This window comes from Channa argus, chromosome 1 (genome assembly GCF_033026475.1).
Source record: "Channa argus isolate prfri chromosome 1, Channa argus male v1.0, whole genome shotgun sequence".
Taxonomy (NCBI): Eukaryota; Metazoa; Chordata; class Actinopteri; order Anabantiformes; family Channidae; genus Channa; species Channa argus.
Genome location: NC_090197.1, coordinates 38,275,652 through 38,299,752, shown reverse-complemented (window position 1 = coordinate 38,299,752; position 24,101 = coordinate 38,275,652). Strand labels below are relative to the sequence as shown.

Below are 24,101 nucleotides of genomic sequence, written 5' to 3'. Positions count from 1 at the left end.
AAGCCACTTTTGCCTGCATCCTCAGTCTCTTGGTTATGCAAGTACAAGCTATGTTGCAGCACTATATCCCTGCCTTTTGTTTACTCCTTATCTACTTCACAGTGTTAAAGTTGTTTCTTTTGTGGAGGGATATTTACTTTATGGTCCTACAGTGCTACTAGAAGTTAGGCAAAAACACGGTGCTATTTTTGCTCTTGTCATTATGTTTTTAAACCCGATGTGAAATCTTGCTGAAGTTGTTACATTTAATTGGGTTCTTTCTCTGTGTGGCAGAAATGGTACAATCGCATCACAAGCTCTCACAAACATACCAATGTAACAACTTTAGGCAGGTGCTGATATAGCACACGATGAATCATATAATAATTAACTGGTGTGCTTGATGAGCATGCAGTATACAGAGCCCCACTTCATGCTCCCATTTTTCAGTCCTTCAGATATCCAGTCTAAGTCAGTAAAGAGATTTTTTTTTGTATTGCTGCATGTTCACATTCAGGCTACATATGGGCTGCTTCAAGCCAGATATTATGACTAATGAGCTCTCCAATCTATAACTTCATATAAATGGGGCAGGTACCCCTGGGGGAGGTGGAAATGCTTCAGATTCACTCACCATGATGGTTGTAAGCAGGACGCACCACTGAATCAGTAGCTGAGAGTGTGTTAGGTACCAGGTGCCATACAAAGGATACAATCAAGTACTTGAAATGTACTGCATGCACCTCATGATCCTTTAAATACATTTTAGTAGCTGATAGTAGCTCTCAGATATGTTTATATTGGCTTTCAAGGTACCCTAGCTGATAAGTATGAAATGTCTGTACAGAAATACCAAATGTTATGTTTTTATGATATATTTAGTAACTTAGAGAAGTTTCTTCATTACTTTGCCCTCCAGAGAAAAATGGCGGCTCAGTTTAGCTGTAAAATAACAGCTGATCTAACTCTGAAATGTAGATATGTTATGTAGATAAGATATGTAGATATCTTATTCAAAGTTTAACCCTTTATAAACTACATTGCTGCAGTGTGGCAATCCTAAACTGTCAGTCCAAAGTTTCTCATTGCTTTTTTTTTTTTTTAATTTTGCCTGAGAACAGCATCACCTTTGAAGCCTTGGTAGCATCTTAAAGTCACGAAATCTAACCCAGAGGCTATAGAAGCTTTAATACTCGAGCTTTTTCCAGTGCCTTCTTATAGATCTGTTTTCTAGTTGGCAGCTGATTGTCTTGCTTCAAGGAGGAATTGAAATTGAAAAAGAGTTTAGGAGAAGCTACACATTTTACTTTACATTCAATCCAAACACTGAGCTGTTGACCGTAGTCAGTTTTAAATAAATATACTTACTCAAGAGAAGTAACAAACAGATCCATGCCCCAAATTTATCTTTAACTTGAGCTTGTGGAAGTCAATATTTTGTCAATATTTATGTCTCAAAATGCACTTTCAACTCAAGTCCACTCCTTATCTAGTCGGACTTGACCACAGGTAAAACATTCACACCTCCTGGAACTGGAATGTCCTGTACATCAAGTCCAATTTAGCATGATAGATAGCCTCTAACCGGCGCCGTTGTTGCTGCAGACGATGCTGTTAAAAGCATCTGTCTGACAACATCTTTTCAGTTGTAGTGGCTGGGGAAAGGAGGCAGGACGCTATCACACATGATCAGTGAACCTCTTAGACCCAGTTGCTCAAGTGTGGTTCAGCACTCCAGTTGTAGCAATGAATAAACTCCCCAGGCTGGCTAAGTGGCATTAATTATTCTAATCTTTGCCATAGTCAGCATTAGGATCATCATCATTATCATCATAATTATGACAATTATCGCTGTACATCTTCATTATCATGTACACATCAAAGCTTCCTCTACCTTCAACTTCACTGAGCACAGAAAGGGCCATTTTCTGCTCTCATGCTTATGTATAAATAAACATGAGCCCAGCAGCCAGTGAAGGATGGTGTGCTGCATTTTTATGGTGTTCTGGAAAGTGTTTGCCCTCTTGAACCACCAATCATCAGGTGTATTAGATTCAAAGCAGTGTGTTCACTGGGGGGAAGTGTTTGGGAAAATAGACAATGGTAATCGACGTTGCCTTAATTTGCCTGTCAGATTTTAAGATGAAGCTCTATAGTTTGGCAGTTATGGGCAGCAGAGTCACGAAGAAACTACCAGTCAGGTTCTGCTTGGACTGTTTGGCCACAGGAGCTTTAAATTAGAAATGTGAAGGAGCAAGGGGACAGCAGGGAATTGCGACGGGCATTAATCTAGCAGTGCGTACAGATGCATCCGTCTTTCCTTCAGCTTGCGGTTCTGGCAGAACCCCTTCTGAGTGCAGCAGTGAAATAGTTTTGTGCTCGTGTGTGCGTGTTTTTGTGTCTGTACTTCCACTCACATGTCTGGTTTGCCTGTGTGTGCAAACAAAGATAATTCAGGGTTCTGCTTGGGAATGCATCCACACTTTGTGTTTGGAATGCCAGGGTGCCAAATTATACCTTGTAAATGAGCAGGAGGGTCACTGTGTCTGCTGCAGTCATTGGAAAGAAACATGAATGTTTTGGTGTGTTGTCTATGTGCTTTGGGAGCCAGAGTTAAGCTACAAAGGGAGGAAAACATAGTGGGAGCATTTAAAAACCCACCTGCTTTTTGGCCAAACCTATTCTCCTCTCTCGGTGACCGCATCTTATGAATCTGTATAATCTGGAAATAAATGAAGTCTGAAGTGCAGCCTCTTCCATCAGCCTCCATTGCATTAATATAAAGTATTAAAATAAAGTTTCCAACAGTATTGAACAAATCTCAAACCTCTTTACTGTGATAAGTCCGTCCCAGAGATTCAGTACTAGATTGTAAATAAAGCTGTGTATTGTGCCCTTCTGTTGTAACAGTAATACAAGAGTCTTCCCTTCCTCTCTCTCTACAGGATTGGCCTTCTACTTCTGAGTAAGCCTCTGGACAGAGAGACCACTGATCAGTACCATCTGATAGTCACGGCCTCCGACGGACACCCTGGAGGGGTGAGGCACTGTCCTCTTTATTAGACTATCGATTTCTTAGGGTGCATGATCCTCAAACATTTTGAACACATTAAGCCCAAATAAGATCTTCTTATACAAGCTTTTTAGTTTGAAAATCTGGCTCATTAAACACAAGTGCTTAATTAGCCTGGGAAGTTCAATAGTGTGTTTGAAGACAGAATTTGATTCTCTTTGATTTTGCTACAGATTCATAAAGTCTGTGGTAGCACAGTAGTCAGGAGCACTAGTTCTTTGTGTCAAACCGGTGTAACACCAGAATAATTAGGGCCACCTGACAATTTAAAGCCATAAACTGTTTGTGGAAATTATAATTTCATTATGTTATAACTTGATTTGCATTAATGTGAGTCCTTCACTGATTGGCTTCCGTTGTCTGCTGTGAATACACTCCTGGCTCAGTGCCACTTCACTGTTCGTAGTGCAAATTGATGATATAGCTAAAACATTACTCCTGAGAAAAGTATATCTTCTGTGTATTTACTGTACAGCTAGTTTGAGCTATTAAAGCAGTTTTGTTCAGCATATTTTTTTAAATGGACCATTACCTTGTATATCTTGTAACACACACACACTATTTAGTATTCACTAAATTCTTTGTATGAACCAAACTTTTAAAGCAGGAATTGTTATAAATATATCTCAAGATGGGGTAGGACTAATGTGATTACACCATTAGTGTGAATTTCTCTTTATTTGCCTCATCCAGAGTAATAGAAGACAACTGATTTACAAGTTAGGCTCTAATAACCATGACAACAAAACTGTCCGCACAATGTTAATACAAATACTTGAGCAGTAGACTCTTCAGAGTGTGCTTTTCAGAGCTGTCTTTTTTACTCGGCTTTGACAAACAGCACAGCCTGTAACTGAATGTGAATGTTGGCTGCTCCATCTCACACCTAGAGCTGATAATCATATAAACCATCTTAATTGAATTAGACTTCACCTCAGTTGGCTCTGTATTTGCAGCTGTCTCTGTTCAGGCAGAGGTGAAATGTAGTTTCATTTTCAGATGCTGTGTCTGATAAGTAATGAACATTAGCTGATGAGCTGTCAAAGGAGTGATGTTGATTGACCCCCTCTCACCTGCACATGCATAAACACTCAGATCTACAGCTGCTTTTCATTTAATGACAGACAACAAATGTAGATGGAGATGTATAAAATGCAGAGATGCTGCTGCTTCCAGTGTTTGTAAGTGCCGCATAACTGTTTGCATGCAAGGGAAGAGTGTAACAGTTAAGATTGGGAGAGACAGAGGAGCTGGACAATGCCAGGGTCAAGAGCGGAAAGAGCAAAATAAATAGAGTGTAAGTTAGGGCTTCACCTCACAGAATGAGGTAACCACAAGCTGGTGCTCTTTGTCCTAATATTGATAGACAGATTGTACAAATCAACAGCCTTTACCTGTGGAGTGTTTGTGTCTGTGTGTAGCAAACATCTTGTCCGCAGAGTAAATTACTGGCTGACTCGTGTGGGCTAAATGTCACAGCCAGAAAGAAATGCTGTCACAACAGGAAGGAAGTTGAATGGGGGAGAGAGGTAAAGGTTTCCAGGAGGGTGGAGGTGAGTAACTCATTCAGCGAGACGGACTAGTGTAAGGAAGCCTGGAAAGACAGGATAAAAAAAGAGCAGGACAAGAGGACTGAAAGGAAAATGTGACAGAGAGGAGGGGGACACCAAGGATTCGGATGTGTAATTAGCACAGAACTCTGGTAACCATGGGAACCTGATATAAGGAGCGAAGCCAGTCATCCTTCCCCCCTGTTGCTACTGCTCTTTGAGTATAGTCAAATCTGCACATACAAACATGTCTTTATAATACTTTTTTACTCTTTTATATTTTACCATGCATGAAACAAATTGGGTTCATCTGTGTGACCAATTTAACATTTGTATTCTCCACAGTACAAGTAATTAGCATAACCACTAAGCAGGCCCGAATTCTAAAAATAGAAACAGGAATGATGAAGAAAGCTGGTCTTTGTGCTGTCAGAGGAGGGACTACATGACTCCGATAGCCAGATCAGATCTGTCCCTACAACATCTGGTTAGGGTTGTCACTCGAAAGGCAAAGTACCATCAACCACCTCTGGATGTTTTATACAGTGAGGATGTAAGACTAAAATATTACAGAGTTCTCTCTTTCTGTCCATTTCCTCTTTAATGTTAAATAAATAATAGCAGCACACTCATTAATCACACTAGTGGCTGTAGAGATGGGAGTTTTGGCTTTGATAAGAACTCCCACGCTAGGATGGAGATGATAATTAGGCTTCAGGTCTTCTGTGAAATGACAAATCAGTAGATCCCGTCTCCACACTGATGGTGAGCTTTATCACCTGACATCCCTGTTGTAGTAGTGAACAAGCAAAAGAAGCAGGGGGCGGGATGGTTTTCAGCATGGGTTGCTATGTCAATTCGTACATGAAAGGACTGATTATGTACATCTCAGAAGCTAGAACAAAGAAAACAACGATGATGAAGGGATTCCCAGCGGACAGTGAGATGAAGGTGACGTTAACTAGGTCATTTCCTTCGTGTCGTGCAGCTGAATGTCTCATCTGCCATAGCAACTTCAAACAGCTGTCTTCTAGTTAAGTATATATATTTTTTCTTTCCAGGGCCAACTCCCCCCACACCCACCCATCCTTCCTTCACCAAAAGAGACATTTGCACCATTATTTGCATAGAGCTTTGTCCCAGTGCACTGAGAGATTATAGATGGATATTCAGCCATTTTTCTATGTTGATTTAAGGTTGTCCTAAACAGAAGGTGTGTACTGCTGGTATTTGAAGGTAAACACCAGTGCAATGGTCCAAAGTAGTCGCGCTAATAAATGACCAAATGACACTGGAGGGAATTTGTTTTGCCCAGATTTTATATCAACATAAGTGCAATGAACTTTATGCAGAATATACACTTGCAAAATTAATTTCACTGCAAACATCCTTGGCCTGTTGAACATTTGCTCTAAGAGTAAAAGCGTATTGAGGGGAGACTGGTTTGTAAAACACTTCACTCAATGTTTTCACACTGGACCTCACAGTTTTACAGCCGTGTGCAGTTTTTGATTAATAACTATTATCTGTGCATGGCTAGAGAAGGTCAGTACACTTTTAATGGAATGTGAATGGTGATGTCTTTCAAAGTTTGTAGGTGTACTCATCCACACATTCATTTTATTATTCGCTTTTGCAAAGGTTGTAGTGATTTTTTTCTTTATCAATGTAAGAGACAAGTCACCATCAGCATTATGAAAAGTTCAGTATTAACATTCTACCACATCTGTCTTTTCCTTTTATAATGACTAAAAAGCATTACAGTTTGACTAAAAACTAAAAAAAAAACACTTTTAAAACATAAATGCAGAGCTTTTCTTCCAAATGATGCTGCTTTTTATGAAATGGAATTGTATAATTTTTTTTTTGACATTTTCCCTAAACTAGAATTTAGTCTAATGGTGCACTTTGCCGATTTTTACTAAAATGCGTAGTAAACATGGACTACTCAGTAAAAAAAACAAATAAAAAGATAGTTGACCGCTTCCGCTAACAAATTTCATGGGGAAAACCCTGCTTTGCTTAGTTGACAATACTACCTAATTCCTCCCTTTAGTAATAATACAGTAGCATTCAATTTCCCAGGATGGTTGGTGACATTTTCACTGCAAATAAAACTATACTAACTACAATCCTAGTCATTCATTTTTTAATATACAGTTTTTAAATGTCACTTTTTCCCTGTGTTTGATTCTTTTCTAAACAGTTTGACAGCAGTAAGTAGTTTAGCATTTTATTTTTTAAAATTTGACTTTTATATTGTGTACGCTTGTATAGCTAATGTTCTACTGATCTGCATACTTATTTAACCAGTATTTTTTTTTTTAAAAACAAAAGCTGGCTCTGCTTTTATGCATCACGAAAGTCCATGTTCCCCCTTATAAAAACTATCTGGTTATCACATATTGGAGCTAGGGTATCTTTTTTGTCTTAAAACTCTTGTAGTATTACTGTCAAAGTTTAGAGTCCAAATTGCTTGCTAAAATAACTCATCGTTGAGGTTATAACAGACATAGTTTAATCCCAATGCTTTTGAAATGACTACTTGTGAGAATCTCATTTCTCCTAGCAATCACAAAAACATGGGGACTTCAGTCCAATCTTCCACTGACCACTGTCCTACTTGAACTCCACCCATGGACTCTCAGGCTACATTGGCACAGTAACATCGGGACTGATAGATGATAGAATAGTCTTATCAATAAACCAAGTGATCTTACTGCCAATTTGACCCCCAGTTTATTTTAGGAAACAAATCAGTCTCTTCTACTTGTGAATTTAGCCGTTTTAACATGTTAAGCTTTAATGCCAGGCACACATTTGAAGGAGAAAGTGAGTGATCACCTCCCTTTTGGTTCCAAAACATCATCAAGCATTTTGATCCACCAGACAAACTCCAACACACCTGACAAAAATGAAAAAAAAATGCATCTGATTATTTGTCTTTAAAGAGTCATCAGGAGGAACATTTTATAAGTGCTGGCTGGTAATTATTAAATTCATACAGTGCTATTTATTTATTGATTGATTGATTGATTGATTGATTGCTACAACATTATCTGAATTCCAGCCTCTGCCAAAAAGTATTCTTAAGTACTTCAATTCACTGGTGACATAAATCTAGTATCTATACAGTAAATGCATTTAATGCTAAGAATTTACTTCATTACTTTTTTACATTTTGCTAATTTCAATTTTGATTAACATTCCAAAATTGTGGTAAATTGTTCAGGGGATTGATATGAGACTTCAGGTGGTTCAGGTGGCACCTATACTTATGCTGGTATTGCACCTACAAAAATTATTAATTTGGTTCCTAAATGTGTATACTAATGAATTAACTTTGTTCTGCTTTTAAGAATTTTGTACTTTAAATTTCAATGTTTAGGAACACTGAATAATATTGGTCTTTTTGTTTCTTCTTTGCAGACATCCTCTACTACTGTGAACATTGTCGTCACTGATGTCAATGATAATGACCCTGTGTTCAATCTCACCATAACCACTAATTTCACTGTGTTGGAAGAGCAGGCCAATTTGTTCGTAGGACAAGTGAGGGTAGGTGTAGTATTTAATACAGTAAGAATTGCTCTCTTAATGTTCACCTCATTTTCTACTATTGTTGCCTCATCTCATTTTTAAAACATTAACTGATATTTACGTGCATGGTTGATCTTGTTGGACAGATTTGTCACACAGCTGTATGCCTGTGGACTGGCAGTGGTTCAGCTCCACTCATCAGCCAGGTCTTTCTAAGTACCATTGTCGATTAATTGGCCTGATGTTTGTCAGTGGATTAATCATGGAATTATGACAGGACATATCTTTTGTTATTTTGCACATATAGTGCTGGACATGCTTGCAGGATGAAGCAATGAAAGTCTTTCTTTATTGCCTCTATTTTTCATTGAGCCTCCCCCTATTTCCTCTCAACTCACTGTTTTGAAACATAGCTTTGAAGCTCAGTGCAGTTAAAAGTTAAGTTTCAAAAGGTAAGTTTCAAAGTTAAGTTTAAAAGAGGAACTTTTGCCAAGATATGCAAGGATCTGGGAATCTGTATACTATTTTAGATACTGTGCTGCACTGTATATTCAAATTATGTAAATAATTAGTCTGAGTATGTACAGTATGTGATACTTTTAATTATCAATGACTAAAGATAAAATAACACAAACTATCAATACAATATTGCCAAAATAAAAACATCTACAGAATGGTTTTTATGATGTAAAAAATATGAAGAAAAAATAACTTGAAAATGTCTTTTATAAAATAAATCTGCCTTTTTTGCTGCATTGCATTTCATAATAAAATTCATATCTAGTTCTATATCGAACTTGTTTTCAGCTTCAGCTTGTTGAAAAAAACCTCTGTCTGTAGTTTAACTGATACAAGTTCTGGAACACGGTGCTTTCACAGACCAACTTGTTGTTTTTCTCCCCTTGGTACTGGTCTGTCAAGTCCTTCAGTGTGGCTTTTTTTATTTGAGCGATGGTAGAGAATTCCTGTCCCATGCTTTGATCTGCATTGTGCTTGAGGAGACTTATTGCACAAAGTCACTTTGAAAACTATTCACATTCCTTCACTTTTTGTACATTTTACCACATTGACATCAATTTTTGTCCTCATCAATCTGTATTCCACAACACTTTTGTAGCAAATTTGTAAATTTATTAAAAATCCAAAACTCAAATGTCTGTATTCACACCCTTAATACAGAAACACCTAGGAAGTACTGGTACTACAGTATCAAGTTTTTATGGGCAAGTTTTTAGTCTCAGATTTAGAGGTACTGTACAGTGTGTAGGTTTCTCACTTCTCGAGTTGTGCAGTGTATCCCATTCTTCCTGGCAGATCCTCTCCAGGTCAATCCTGCTCTGTGAACTGCCATCTTTAGGTCTCTCCACAGATGTTCTATAGGCCTTTAAGTTTAGTTTTTTTGGCTGAGCCCTTCAAGGAAGGCAGAGAATTGCCTGAAGCCACTCCACCATTGTCTTGTTTGCATGCTTTGGGTCACTTTCTAGCTGTAAGGTGAACTACGACCTCATTCTCAGGTATCATGCTCTATGGATGGCTGCATCCATCATTCATTCCGCTACTCTAATCAGTTTGCATGTTTCACCAGATATAGTACTTGCAGTTCTGCCCAAAGAGTTTGATTTTGTCTCATCAAACGGCACATATTTTTTACTTCATGCTCTCAGAATCCTTTAAATCCTATTTGGCAAATTTAGCCTGGTCTGTGGCTTGTGTCTCACTTCTCTATAATTAAGATCTGTTACTGAGATGTTTGTCTTTCTGCCAGGTTCTCCCTACTCTGTAGAGGACTAACTAAGCTCTGTTAGATTGACTGCTAAGTTGCTGATAATCTTTATTCCATTTTCTAATTATTTAGGCCACTGTACTTCTGAGAACACTCAGAGCTTTAGAAATGGTTTATACCCTTGCCCTAATCTACTCCTCATCACAAAATCTTATCATGAAGGTCCACAGAGGGTTCCTTGGCCTTTCTGGTTTTTGCATTGCACTGTAAATTGTGAAACATTACATATTCAGGTGTGCACCTTTCTACGCTTCCAATCTGTTCAGTTTGCCACAGATGGGCTCCAGTCAAGCAAAAAGAATTCAACTGACCACAATTTGGAGTGCCACAGCTAAAGTTGTGAATACCTTTGTAATGAAGAGAGTTTTTGATGAGTCAGTTTTTGAGTTTTAATACATTTCTAAAAATTTGAATGAAAATTAGTTATTGCATTGAGACTGACTATCAGTTTTAAATTACACAGTACAGATCCAACATTAAAGAAGTTTGAATACTATCTGAAGGAGCTGCATACATTTAACATTGGGCATCCAATTCCATATTTCAGGGGGCAATAATGGGGTACCATTAAATGTTGTGAGTTTATGAACTATGAAATTAGACAAAAGGACACATGAAGAAAGTTCAGTGTTTGCATGAAGTAAAGCTACCTTCAATCTCACTCCCAAGGGTTTCCTCAGAAATGCAGCCAGCAGTTAGATTGGAGCTTAGCCCACCCTACCATCTCTCTCTCTCTCTCTCTCTCTCTCTCTCTCTCTCTCTCTCTCTCTCTCTCTCTCTCTCTCTCTCTCTCTCTCTCTCTCTCTCTCTCTTTCTCTCTCTCCCTCTTTCTGTCCTGCCTCAGAGGGTTTTCTCAGCTGGCCCCTTGCCAGCTAGAGCTCAGGAAGTGTCTTCCTGACTGAAAAGAAAAGTACATTAAAGTACTTAGCTCAACACAATCCCGCTCTCCATGCACATGCACACAGAGAGGCTATAGCTTAGCCTGTTGTAGCTGATCAAGGGGGAGTTGGAGGCTTATTTTTCAGTGTCACGCTGTATTTCTGGAAATAAGCAACATATTGAAGCTACAAACCCCATGCTTCTATTGTTCAACTTTTTTTTTTGTTTGCATTTTGACCAGAGTAAGATTGCTCACTATTTCCACGCAAATTACGGCAATATTTATTTTTGCACTTAAACCAAATGAAGATGGTGCTGCTATTGGCCTTATACTGTATGTAAATGCTTGAATCAAACAAATGATGCTGATAATCAATATGAATTTAACTACAGGAAGACAAAATACAAAATGGGAAGAACTAAAAGTTCTGATGAACAAGCAGGGCACAAACTTGTAGAAAAAAAGTCGCTCTCCCCTGCAGTCAACTCTCACCCACTAAACCCATATGGTGCTTCTTCAGCTATTGCACTGTAGTAAATTATTGTGAAAGAGAAGAAAACAAGTGCTAATAATGGGTGAGTGTAATAAACTATATATGAAATTCAGTTTAGCTCTTCTAGACATTGAAGCTGAGACTGATCAGCTCCTCTGCCCAGCAGAAAGTAGTTTGGACAGTTAAATGTTTTTTGTTTGAAGAATCACAGTTTAAATTCCATGGTGCTGTCAAGAAAATTGTAAATGTATCATACAACATTTACTTCCATCAGTAAATGTATTTGTTTTCTAATAGTCCATTTTTCATCTGGATCAAAAAAAGCTTGAACATTTCTGCAAGCTATGAAATGTTGTATTGTATGTCTCTGAGTTAATCTTGTTTGAAGAGTAGAAGGATATACAGCAGCACATTTTGAACAACAATCGGATTGTGGGCTTACATGTACTGTAATTGGATAATAGTACAACACATAGTGTCCAAATGCAATGAATGCAGATTTTAATTACTGATGTTATATTTTAGAGTTGAACACGTTCCATTTACCTACTAAGTCAAATTACATCCGATGTTATTCAGAATTACCCTAAATGAACCAAACATAATGCCATAAACCAACTTCAGTCACTTAGTGTACTATGTACATCTTTAGAGGGAAAAATTAAACCAAACAAAGCTACTGGGTGTAATGTGCCTGCTGTGTCCTCTGTCTCTGATTGACTGCTTGTTTGCAGAGTTTCCTGTAGCTAATATAATTATTCATAATGAAGACACAGTAAGCCTGCGGCCTCTGATTTGGCTGCTGTTTGTCATCAGACCCCTATGAAAATACCATTATTATTACATTATATCGTTATAATTGTAATATTAGATTGTTGTCTTATATGTAATTACATATCATTTCACTTTGGTAATTTTTCCCTGCAAAAACACTAAAGCTGGCAGCACATTGATGGAGTGGTTAGTGCTGCCCCCTCACAGCTAGGTCTACTAAGACTTGCGTCGGATTCTTTAAGGTACTCCTCCCCCAGTCCAAAGTCATGCATTTAAGGTTAATTGGTGACTCTTAATTGCCCATAGGTGTGAATGTGAGTGTGATTGATTGTCTGTGTATGTCTCTGTGTTGGCTCTGAGATAGACTAGCTTCCTGTCCAGGGTGTACCGAATATGACCACTCGCCCCACTGACAGATGGGATAGGCTCCAGCCTCCTGCGACCCTGAACAGGATAAGTGGTTAAGATGATGGATGGATGGAAAGAAAAACAGTAAACTAGCTGCTAACTTCAAGGAAAATATGAAATCCTTATTCATTTAGAAATTCTTAAACCAAAATCAATTACACTTTTTTTGTATAGCAACTTGTAAACCAGGGTTGTGACCATTATATGTAACTATTTTCATAGCTATCTTATTTTGAGAGTTGGTGCTATTTGCACACTAAAGGAGATTTTACCCTTCAAAGTACACCTCCACTGTAGCATAGATAATACAATTGTTGAGTGTTTTTGTTAGGGGTTGTGGAGTGTTTGTCTCTTTCTCTGTGATTTTATTTATTGTAGCAGGCTAGATGCAAGAGAAATAAACTAGTCATATTTTATAACAGCTCTCGGCTCTATCTCATGCCTGTTTCAGCAATAAAGTCATGTGGCATTTACATCCAGAGTTACAGAAGTGTGTATTTTATTATACATATGAAGATACCACTTAGTCATATTTTTGCACACATGTAGTAAAGAAGTGTAGAGTATAGACAAGTGTGTTCGGTCTACTTGTGTATAACAGGCTCTTCTCTCTGAGGTTTCATCAAAGAGATCAGACAAAATGTTGACTGGTGTGTTAACTAATAATAGAGTTAATTTGAGCAGCATATAAAGGAAAAAAATGCTGCGGCTCACTTTGTACACTGTGGTATGTGGGACATAGCTGACATTGCCCAAATTGAACGTCGATGGTAAAACAAAAAAGAAAAATGTGGGAAAGCTCTGGAGCCAGAGCGTCGTCACTCAGCATATACGTCTTAAGTATTTCTCTATGTTTCATCACCAGTCCTGATAGGCTGACAAATGCATGGTAACAACTAGCTCTCTTTCCGTGGGGCTGAATAGCATCTTGTGATGTGGAGTTTAGCTTTTTTTGTGTGTGTGTGGAAGTGTATGTCTTATTACAAGTTTGGTTTATTGCACAGCCATTGTGCCTATAAAACAGTGCAGCTCACTCACACTCGCATTCTAACGAGTCAAGAGTCAAGTGACAGATGAAGAAATTGGTAAGATGCTTACTGCTTGAATTAAGCTACCATTTGTGTGTACTCACTCATTTTTGTTCCTGGAAAATCAGCTATTCTGCCTTGAATTTCGTTGCATGGATTGAATAATAACACAGCCAACCGCAAAGCTTTAGGCTATTGCCAACGGGGCAGATGACTGCAGTGCAAATGCATAATGCTATCAAGTAGCCTAATTCTAGCCCTAAAGCATTTTGGATTATCGTAATTGGAACTGGCTCACACTTTTTCTTACCGTATAGCGACTTCAGATGATTTGATAGGTTATCTCAAATGACAGCATTGCCAACTGTGCTAATAGTTATTTGTTTTGTTGAAACTGTTTGTGCATAGCCATGACCTGAGTATGCAGATGACCAGAGCACTAATCAGTCAGCATTTGTATCTGACACATCATGGAAACATCCTTTGCCATTGTGGTGATCAGAGACTCCGAATAATGTAATTGCATTTAGTTTCGGCCAATCGGAATTGAAACTTTGGTGTTTTTATCATGCTAAACACTGCAGACGTTAGAAAGCATTGCTATGATGTTTTTTCACTTTTCTTCGGTTTTGAGATGGAAACCTTTAAAAATACTGCACACACGGTGTAACAAGACATCGTTCTTTCTAGAGTATAAGTGGACAATTCAGACTAAATGTTAGGTTAGGTCAGGAGCACTAATCATACAAAGCAACATGAATATGTTAATTTTCAAAATGCAAAATTAGGTTTCCATAGGTACTATATATTAGAGGTCTGTGTGGGCTTGTTTTTTTAAGACTGCACCCAACCACACCTACAGGATGTTCTGCCTCTCCCAGTGGATGTATAAAGTCTGCCCACCATCTCACAATAAAAGGGCTCTGCCAGTTAACCTCACCTTCTGGACAGTGATTGAAAAACTGTGTCTGTAACAACATCTCAATGTGAAGCAGACTTGTGCCAAATACTGTGGAAAATATCCAAATAGTTTTGCGTGGGCTGTGGTACAAAAGCCAAAAGCTATACAGCCCAGGCTTTAGACCACAACTGCCTTGCTTTGTCATGTCTGCCAATGTACTGCAGGTCTTGCAGCCCCTGAGGAATGAACAGCCTGTACAGTTCTATATAATACATGCAATTTGTCCACTGGATGCTATTATGCAGATTTGTCGTTTGATTTTATTGGCTGTGAATTTATAGATAAATAGATCACACCTCTTACAAGGCAAGTAGCAGTGAGAGATTTTTCATCATGTAATTACTGCAGAGAGGTGGTGATCAGTATGTACATATTGAAACGATGTCAAACCATTTGTACTGTTTTGCAGAGACTTAAAGTTAAGGTCCAATATATTTGTCAAGCGCTCTATTTAAAACAAATTGAGGAGAACTTGTAGCAACTGTATGTGTATTTCTATCCCTCCTCCATTGTTTCTCCTGGGTCTCTACTCCTCCCGCTTCATGCTGCCTTGGCCTTACTTGCACTGAGGTTGAGACATTATTGCCAGACAGACAGATGAAATGTGGCTTGATCCCCTTTTCTTTGTTCTTTGCATCTCTTTCTCTCTTTGTCTTTCTCTCTCTCTCTCAGTTACAACAAAGATTTACCATCGCACTCGAGTCAGGAGTATGAAGACACACAAACACACCCTCATGCACAGGCATAATAATGAGCTGTCATATCCACATGGGAATTACATTTTAAAAAGCAAATAACCTTTTTTTCCTCCTAAGATCATCACAGCATCACAGAGTAGCACCACATGCCTCTCTTAAGCCCATTATTAGTCATTGTTACCATTTATTTCAATTTTTAGACAGCTACTCATATTTAAAGAGTGACACTCATAATGTTGAATGGTGATTTAGCTTGTCTATTGATGAAATTTTGTGTTTGCATGAAAAAGTGTTCTGGACTTTTCAACCTCTAAATGATCACTTGTGAGTCAATGACAAATACACTCATCTCAATGAACAATACGAAATGAGACTGAAATATGTAAGAGTTGTTTCAGCTGGGTTGCCGCACTGTAGCTTACATGGCTTTGTAGCTGAAGCCTCTGTAAATATTTCAGGCGTTAAGCTAAAGCCAAGCTCTAATGGATCATGTAATGGATCACATCAAGCTCACAATAGCTGCTGTTTGCCTAAAGGGATGCCCATGCATTTCAGTTTAAAAATATGTTATTCATATGCAATGTATTGGTGAATATTTACATCTCTCTGTTAGTAGCGATGCATGTAAATGGATTTGTACTGTTTCACACAGCCTGTCAGTTTATTTCAGTAGTGTCAAGGGAGAACAGGTCTTTACAAATGACTTTTTATCGACGTTTCATTTAGCGAGCCCTCTAACTCAATTTTTTTTCAGCATATGAAGTCTCTCAATCCAGTGTGAGATAATGGCCATTACGACATTAAGCAACTATTACCCTTCCATCTTATGATATAGTCAATATTTCATGCTTTCTCTCTATCCACTTTGCATTGGCACAGACGACTACTCAAACAAGTGCAGATATGCAGGTGCGATTAATTATGGTCACTGTAGTTCACCATCTTGTTTTGAGAGCTTGGCAGCATTGTATGGTAATTGTTTATAAAAAAAACAACATCAACAAAAGCCACAAATGTCAGACATCAGAGCACCCAAACTGAAGTCAAACATAACACCAGTTACTTTATATGGGCGAGCATCCCAGATATTAACATTGCAGGGGAACCATTATTTAATATACTTCTACACTGACTGCAAAGAGATAATAATATATCTTTCTGTAACAGAGCACTCTGATCCCTTCTATCTCCCACACAGGCCACTGATCCAGATGCAGGGGCTAATGGACAGGTGCAGTACCGGATCGTGAATCATCCTGACTTGTTCCTAATCACTGCAAATGGCAGCATCTACACAAGAGTGCCTCTGGATCGGGAACTTAAGAGCCAATATGATCTGGTGGTAGAGGCCTCAGATGGGGCAGTGGACCCTCGTCGAACCACCTTGACTGTCTTGGTCCAGGTCATGGATATCGACGATAACAGCCCAGTATTTTCCCAAGCAGCGTATGTGGTGAATGTGCCTGAGAACAGCCCTGTGGGAACTCTGATTCTCAAGCTGAGTGTACGTATTTATCTGAATGTGTTTATTGCTAAAGTTTTTGTCTGTTTTTCTCCATGTGTGGCAGGTGCTTAAAACAACATGCGTTTAGCATCATTTAGCTTGGCGTTTAAAATGTCAAAAGCTCCGAAATGGAAACATTTCCACAGACAGAAACATGCACAGCTACAGAAATGCTTTTTTTTTTTTTCTTTCTCCCATCATGACAGCTCTCTGGGCACTTCCAGACTCAAACACAATAAGACGTAAAGCTGGATTTTTCAAGTCATAAGCAGGCTTTAGTAGAGGATCATTTCATATCTCCCCTGACAAACATTAAAATAATGCACAAATGTTGACACCTTTTCTCTACTTGGAGTCTGACTTTGGGAAGATTCAACACTGTCAAATGTCAATGCATGTTTGCACTGAAGTTAGTATGGGGAAAAGAAATGGCAGGGGTGAGGAGTTTTTGACACACTGTCATATTTCCTCAGAGAGGGATAACTCATGAGGGGAGAGTAAGAAGAAGGGCAGTGAGGGGATGTAAGTGGCACTGGTACAGTGGTACCATTAATCTCAGAGACAATGACACCTCCACTCTAAATGGGTGGGGGCAAGACACCTAATGAGCAAAAGATGACATAGACTCTGAAATAGGAAGTGTGTGAGATCAGTAGATTGTAACTTACTGTACATATCTTCGTCAATATATCAAGTCTTATATTGAAAATTATATTTGTGAGGTGTTATACCATGCAGTGATGACCAACTTAAGTTTTTTTTAGTGGTTTCATTTAATCAGAGCCTATTAATGTTCAATGTAAGTAAGCCCTGCAGCATTAAAATTCTAAATTAAAATGGAAACATTAATATTCATTGTCTACAGCTTTTACCAACCACACTATCTAAGGTCCTAGTATAGAACAGATTTGAGTTTTCTTTCCATCACTATACTTCTTCTCCAAACATACCCTATGTTGTCTTTAATGTACTATTATTGTTTTTCCTACTCATTCTTCTCCTCCTTCTCCTCCTTCTCATCCTTTTCCTCCTCCTCACAGGCGACAGATCCAGACCTCTTCTCCAATGTCACGTATCGGATCAAGACCGAATCGGCCAGACAGCTGTTTTCTCTAAACCCTGTCAAGGGGGAGTTAGCTGTGCTGCAGACCCTGGACTTTGAGGGCCTGGCAGCTATGGGCATGGGGACTTCATACACTTTCGAGGTGGAAGCTTTCGACCAAAGAGGGGTCATGCCTCCAGGGCTAGCTACCGTCACGGTTCGCATCACGGTAAGAGCCTACAGATAGTAAGTGCAACATCTCTGGTTTATTCTTCTTCCATCTATCCTCATTGTCCCATAGAATATGCAACTCCGGCAGTGAATATATGGTGAGCCATTACCACCATTTTACAGCAGTTATAGTTCAAATAGTTAACATTCCACAAGGAGATTAAAGACATATTGTACAGTAAAGCACCTGGACTGCAGTTAGAATATGGGATTCACTGTTATTCCATTCAGAATGAAGACGGAATGAATTTCCTTTTGTAAAACACGTATTAGCCTCCTGGCCTGCTTGTTTCACATGGACAAAGAGAGTTGATGGATAGGTGCCTCTGCCTTGCACACAGTGCTCTTCCAAATCTGAATGACTCATTAGCTTTGTGACAGTAATTATGTCAGTTTTTTCTGGGGCTTGTGTTCCCTTTTCAACATTTCACAAGATTAACAGCTGAATTCCAGCAGAAGGATTAGACTCCTTGTGTTATACTATTCATGTGTGTATGCATGACTGTGTGTGTATGTGTGTGTTTGTTAATTTGGGGGGGGGGGGGGGGGTTCCAGTGTTTATTTGTTTCAGAATGTGTGCATACACATTTACCTGCCTGATTTCAGTCAAGCTAGTTACTGTCTAAAAGTCTACACAATGGCTATTTATACATTACACACTGAATGGTAGGGAATGCCTGAGCTTCAGGCAGACTCACTGCATGCACTGCCAACCTGTGGAGAGTGAGTTTGTCCTCCAGTAAGGGCAAGCTTTGTTACAGTGTTCGTGTTGTCGCCCTGGAGTAGTGTTTGATAGGATAAGGCATCGCACAGCCACTGGTATCAAATCAATGTCTGCTATTTGAAATGGCAGACATGAATTAGGAGGAGCCTAATGGATTCACGCATGCTTCTCAGGGACTTGAGATAGAGCTGATTCCACTTCCTTTTCCATATAACACCTCCAGAGGGTTATTTGAAGTCGCTTGTGTTTGATTTCCCCTTGTACTGTTTTGTTGTTGTCTCTTTCGTCGGATGCCTTGCAGTGATGGATTGGGTGTCCTCCGCATCTTGCTTGTTTCCAATGACTCTCTGAAACTTTTTCTTCTATTCTCGCACTTCAGAAATGTAAGACAGCGTGTGTTTGTCATGGGCATGTGAGTTGGTGTGCGTGGATGGAGATGTTGGCTGTATGTAGATGCACATATTGCACATGCATGTTTATAAGCATGAGTGTGCCTGTACATGCATCTTGCTGCCTCCCTGTGAACACTTTCAGCACAAAGATCAGGCTTTGTTGTTCAAAGCAGGAGCTGGATCATAGATTTTCTGCTCGGAAACACAAAACCAGTGTAGAGATCAAAGGGAGGCAGCCCTCCACCACTGACTTTATAGAGCACATATTGTTGCCCATGGCTCAATCAAAACAGTGGAAAGTAAAGGGAAAAGTCAAGAGAAAGGAAGATCAGGGTCCAGCAATTGTATGACAGCTAAACTATTCCTGAGAGATACGTGAATGGCTTACTCAGCTTTTATTGTCACACAGTTCATCAAGGGTTGCTCAGGTAATAAGATTTCCTTACAGGTCCACTATATGGTTAGAGTTCTGCTTTGTGTGTTATTTACAGGGAGATGGAGGTTAGAAGTTTTTACATGTGTCCTGGGGGTCAGAAATCCCTGGAGGCCATCAAAACTATATCTGGTTTAATGTAGAAGGGAAAAAAGAGAAGAAGAAGAAGAAGCCAACACTGGTTGTAAGAGCCCACATTAGAATTTATTTTTCATATACAATATATTTTTACGGTGATCTGTCAGCCCTCTCACTCAGTTTAATATCTCATGAAATGATGTTGCCTTAGTTCCTTTTCATGTCTGTAAGATAATTTTTTTGGGCTCAGAAAAGTTTCAGAAGGAAAAACTACAATGAAAACATATTATTATTATTATTATTATTATTATTATTATTATTATTATTATTATTATTATTAGTGGTGATCCTCCTGAAGATCCTCCTTCTGTAAACAACCAGTAGCATTGTATGTCAGCCTTTTTTATACTTATTAGTTTCACATGCGGTACTGTATAGTTATGTTTATGTGTGATGACGTTTCGCATGCTCTTAAAAAATATGAATAAGCTCATATGCACATTTCTGAAAGGTCAAAGTAGGAGACATGGTGATATATTATAGAGGGAAAATTGGCCTGAATCTGCCATTACTTGCTGGAAATGTTAACTGAAATCAAACAAAACAGCAGCTGCAAAATCTGCACTTGTACACTACGACGTAATTTTTTTTCCTCCTTGCCAAATGCCAAATCCTGTGTGTCCCCTACTGCATTACTACTGCTTCTTTACTAATATAAATGAGGATTGTGTTGCAGCAAGGCAAACACAGATGTCAACAATAGATACCAGATATGCTTACATTTATTGCTTCTATTTGTGTTTTTAGGACATGAATGACTTCTCCCCTGTCTTCAGCCAAGACCTGTATAATGGCATGGTGGCACCGAATGCAGAGAAAGGAACAGTCATTACAACTGTCTTTGCTCAGGACCAGGACCCACCGGTGAGTATGAACAAATGCATCTGACACAAATTTATATTACAAATATGCATTGTATACAATGCTAATGGTTAAATTTCAAAGCCGCTGAAGCATGTTGACTAAATATGTGGATTTAATAACCATATCAGACATGAAAGCTTTGCTTGTTGATGTTTACCTTCTCCCTACATATTTAACATCAGCCAGTTTAACCATTTGCATTTCACGCGATGCATTTTTAAGACGTTTTCGAGCCCGCTATGCTTCTATTATTGCAACAGCCCAGTGTGCATTTTCATCTTCACTTGTATGGGCAGACTGTGGTGCAGGAAGGTAGAGTGGTTGTCCACCAATCTTGCAGTTATTGGTTGAATCGGCTCCTCCGGTCACATGTCAAAGTGTCCTTTGAGCAAGACACTGAACCCCAACTTAGTTGCTCCCAGTGAGTGTTTGCCACACTCCTTCATCAGTGTGTGAGCGTGTGATTGTGTGTGTGAATGGGTAAATAAGAAGCAGTGTAAAGCACTTTAAGTGCCATTAGGCAGGAAAAGTATGTAAGTGCAGATCATTTACCATTTATGAGTCACCTACCAGTTATCAGACAGCTTCATGTTTTCTCTGACTTCTTTACCTTCCTACATCTGAGCAGATTCTCCTGATACAGGATCGTCTCTTTTGTTTTTTTAAATTTATTTTTATTTTTATTGCAAACCAAGGAACCAAATTACACAATTCAGATTCCTGTTGACACTAAAAATTGCATAGATAAGAGCTTGAAACAATTTTTGTAGCAGTTAGTACTTTTGCTTGTTTCTGTCAGTAGTTTAACGTGTATATTTGGTACATGCCATCATATGTGGTTCTGTATTCCACTTCGTGAGTCAGAAGCATCTTCCTTACGTCCTTTTTCTGTTTTCACAAGTTTCATTATTATTATTTTGTATTTAATATAGACTTTACCCAACCAGCTTTTTTTCTAAACACTCAGACACTTTTATTAATTTATTTTTTATTTTGACTGAAATCTTCTAGTGACACCAGGCACACACCCCCATCCCCCACCTCCATCCATAAAAAAATATATATACTTGGCAATGGCAATCCAGCTGTAAACAAGTATATATATTTTTTATCCTTATAAGTGGTGAGATTTCACTGTGTCCGGGTGAAAGAGTTTACATTCTGTAGCATATATAGTACATTCACAAGAAGAAGTAATGGCACTGTTTCCTGGTTTATTGCATAAATTGATCATAAGATACAAAATTATCTTCTCTGAAGTCAAAAATATTAACAATTTTTTTTAATTAATTAACACTATTTTTAAGCTTATAAACACAAACAGACATGATCTTTCATGTCTTTATTGAACATACCCATTACAAAAAGAAAGTAGTGATAGAAACACTGATGGCACCTTTACAATAGCAAGTGATCAGGGTATAGAGGCAGCAAAACAGCCCAAAATCATGATGCTCCCTCCACCATACTTCACTCTCTAGATGTTTTTCCATATGTGGTGCTATATGTTGTTCCTAAACAATTCTACTTTCATTTTATATACCCACAAACCCCATTTTTTCAGCAGTGTTATCAAGGGTCTTTGGCAAACTTTAGGCAAGATGCAGTGGCTTCTTCTGTGGTCCCCGCCATGGATACTGCTTGTTCTTATGTTTTGTGTATGGTAGACCTATAAACAGAAATGTTAACTATCGCCAATGGATCATTTAAGTCTTTAGGTTTTACTCTAGGGTACCTCATTGAGGTAATGTGATCTGATCTTCACTTTGGTGAAGACAGATCACATTATATGACCAATTTATGCAGAAGACTAGGATGGTTGCCAGTCCCAGCTGTAGTGGTCTCCAGAGTGCCACAATAACTGCTGAACATCACAGTACAGAGAACTGTAATAATTGAAAATCATTATGTTTCTGTAAAGAGTGAGTCATGGGAGGGACTGTGGAAAGTGGTTTGACAGACAGAGGGATTAGGTTTCCTAACAGAAGCCCAGTGACCCACTTTCTTATTGACTTGTATTTGGGAGCTCAAAGCTTTTTTTATTGACAGGATGCCCATCATGGACACCTTTTGGTGAAATAGGAGCTTAGTCTAGAGCTTGCTAAACTCACTCTCAAAGGTGTGTACACAACCATTCTCTACCTCTATTACACAATCACATAAAAACCTGCACAAACAGAAATAAAAAGAGGAAGAGACTTGCTTGGGCTTGTAGTCGAGATATGACAAATATGGATATTTTACATTTGAAGGTTATAATGGTGTCCAGCAATCCTGCTCGTATTTATCATTTAGATTTTGGAAATGATATCTGCTGAATATCTGCTTATTGATGTAATGAATTTACAATTTTTGACAGTGACACTCAAAACCCAAAAGATCAATGTTAATATAGTCGTGAGTAAAGTAGGAGAACTCCATAGACACAAATGTTCCAGTAAGAGCCTTTTCCTTTAGCACATTACTTGTAAAGCCTGTTATTTCCAGCTGAAAATGAAAGTTTCTCTTTCTTCTGCGATGTTGTTTGTTTCATATTAAAAAGTTTACTGTTGCTCCTTTTACAAAGTCTAATTACTTCATTAGTCTCTAAGTCACTTACTCATGTAAATTACAAAACTCTACTAATAATGGAGCTTGTACTAATGTGTTGATTTTGCTGTCCTAAACTCTCAGCTGTGTTGCCTGTCTGTGAATCATTCATTGCTTCCAAGTGTGTCTGATCTTGTTCTTTTATTCATGAACTGGCTATTTAATACTAACGAGTACTGCATTCTCATTTTAAAAATGCTAGTAAAAATGCATTTGAACATGTACTGAGTGCTGTAATGTGTATATTTTTTGTGCAAATCTTCAGTGCTAATGACACATTGAGTTCACTGCAGCAGTGAACACAAACCATTCATGGTCTGACCATCAAATGCCAGACCAGAAAAGGTATTGGAAGGCTGAAAATGTCTGTTGACAGAAACAATGTATTTTTGCTCTAACTACAGTATTCAGTTCTTGACTCACCTTTTATATGTAATTTCTTCTGTGCCATTTTCTGGAAGTGTCAATTACTTTAAATTGTACAGTCCTTTCATGATAATACAAGTTCTGGATTTGAAAAGCAGCAGGTCTTATGCAAGTAAATTTATGACAAAAATGTCATATGAGAGTGAAAATGAGAATTCCACACTTCAGATCTTCGTATCTGAGTCTGATAATGGACAGAGACCCGAAAAAGAATGAAAGAAGCTGCTGTGCTGAAATGTTCCACAGAAATCACCTGGACTGATAATGAAAAGCAAATTTTGCACATACAACTTAAGTTGGATGCAGGGCCAATACAAAAGAAAATATAATGTAAAGGAATAATAGTCCTCACACTAAAACACAATCCCACATTTTTAGCACATTTCAACCTGCATCGTCTACAGTAGCAAACCAATTGTGATTGTGTATATTGTAATTAAATCACTTTCTTTATCAAATTTAAAATCCAAATATATTAAGATGAAGCCACTACAAATCTTTAGTCAGTCAAATGTGTTTTCTCCACTAGAAAGGGGTAGCCTGTCTGTTCATGACATGTTCAGAATTTCTTTCATACGTAAGAAAAAACAT

General features: G+C 38.4%; 1 protein-coding gene across 1 annotated transcript in view; it reads left to right on the top strand.

The window, feature by feature from the left end:
* LOC137134200 (protocadherin-15-like) overlaps positions 1-24,101 on the top strand; it is a 183,957-nt gene that overhangs the window by 113,868 nt on the left and 45,988 nt on the right. Inside the window, exons 19-23 of the mRNA XM_067518787.1 lie at positions 2,925-3,018; positions 8,032-8,160; positions 16,366-16,671; positions 17,712-17,942; positions 20,379-20,495. Coding sequence (XP_067374888.1) covers positions 2,925-3,018; positions 8,032-8,160; positions 16,366-16,671; positions 17,712-17,942; positions 20,379-20,495 — 877 coding nt within the window. The remainder of the gene's footprint in view (positions 1-2,924; positions 3,019-8,031; positions 8,161-16,365; positions 16,672-17,711; positions 17,943-20,378; positions 20,496-24,101) is intronic.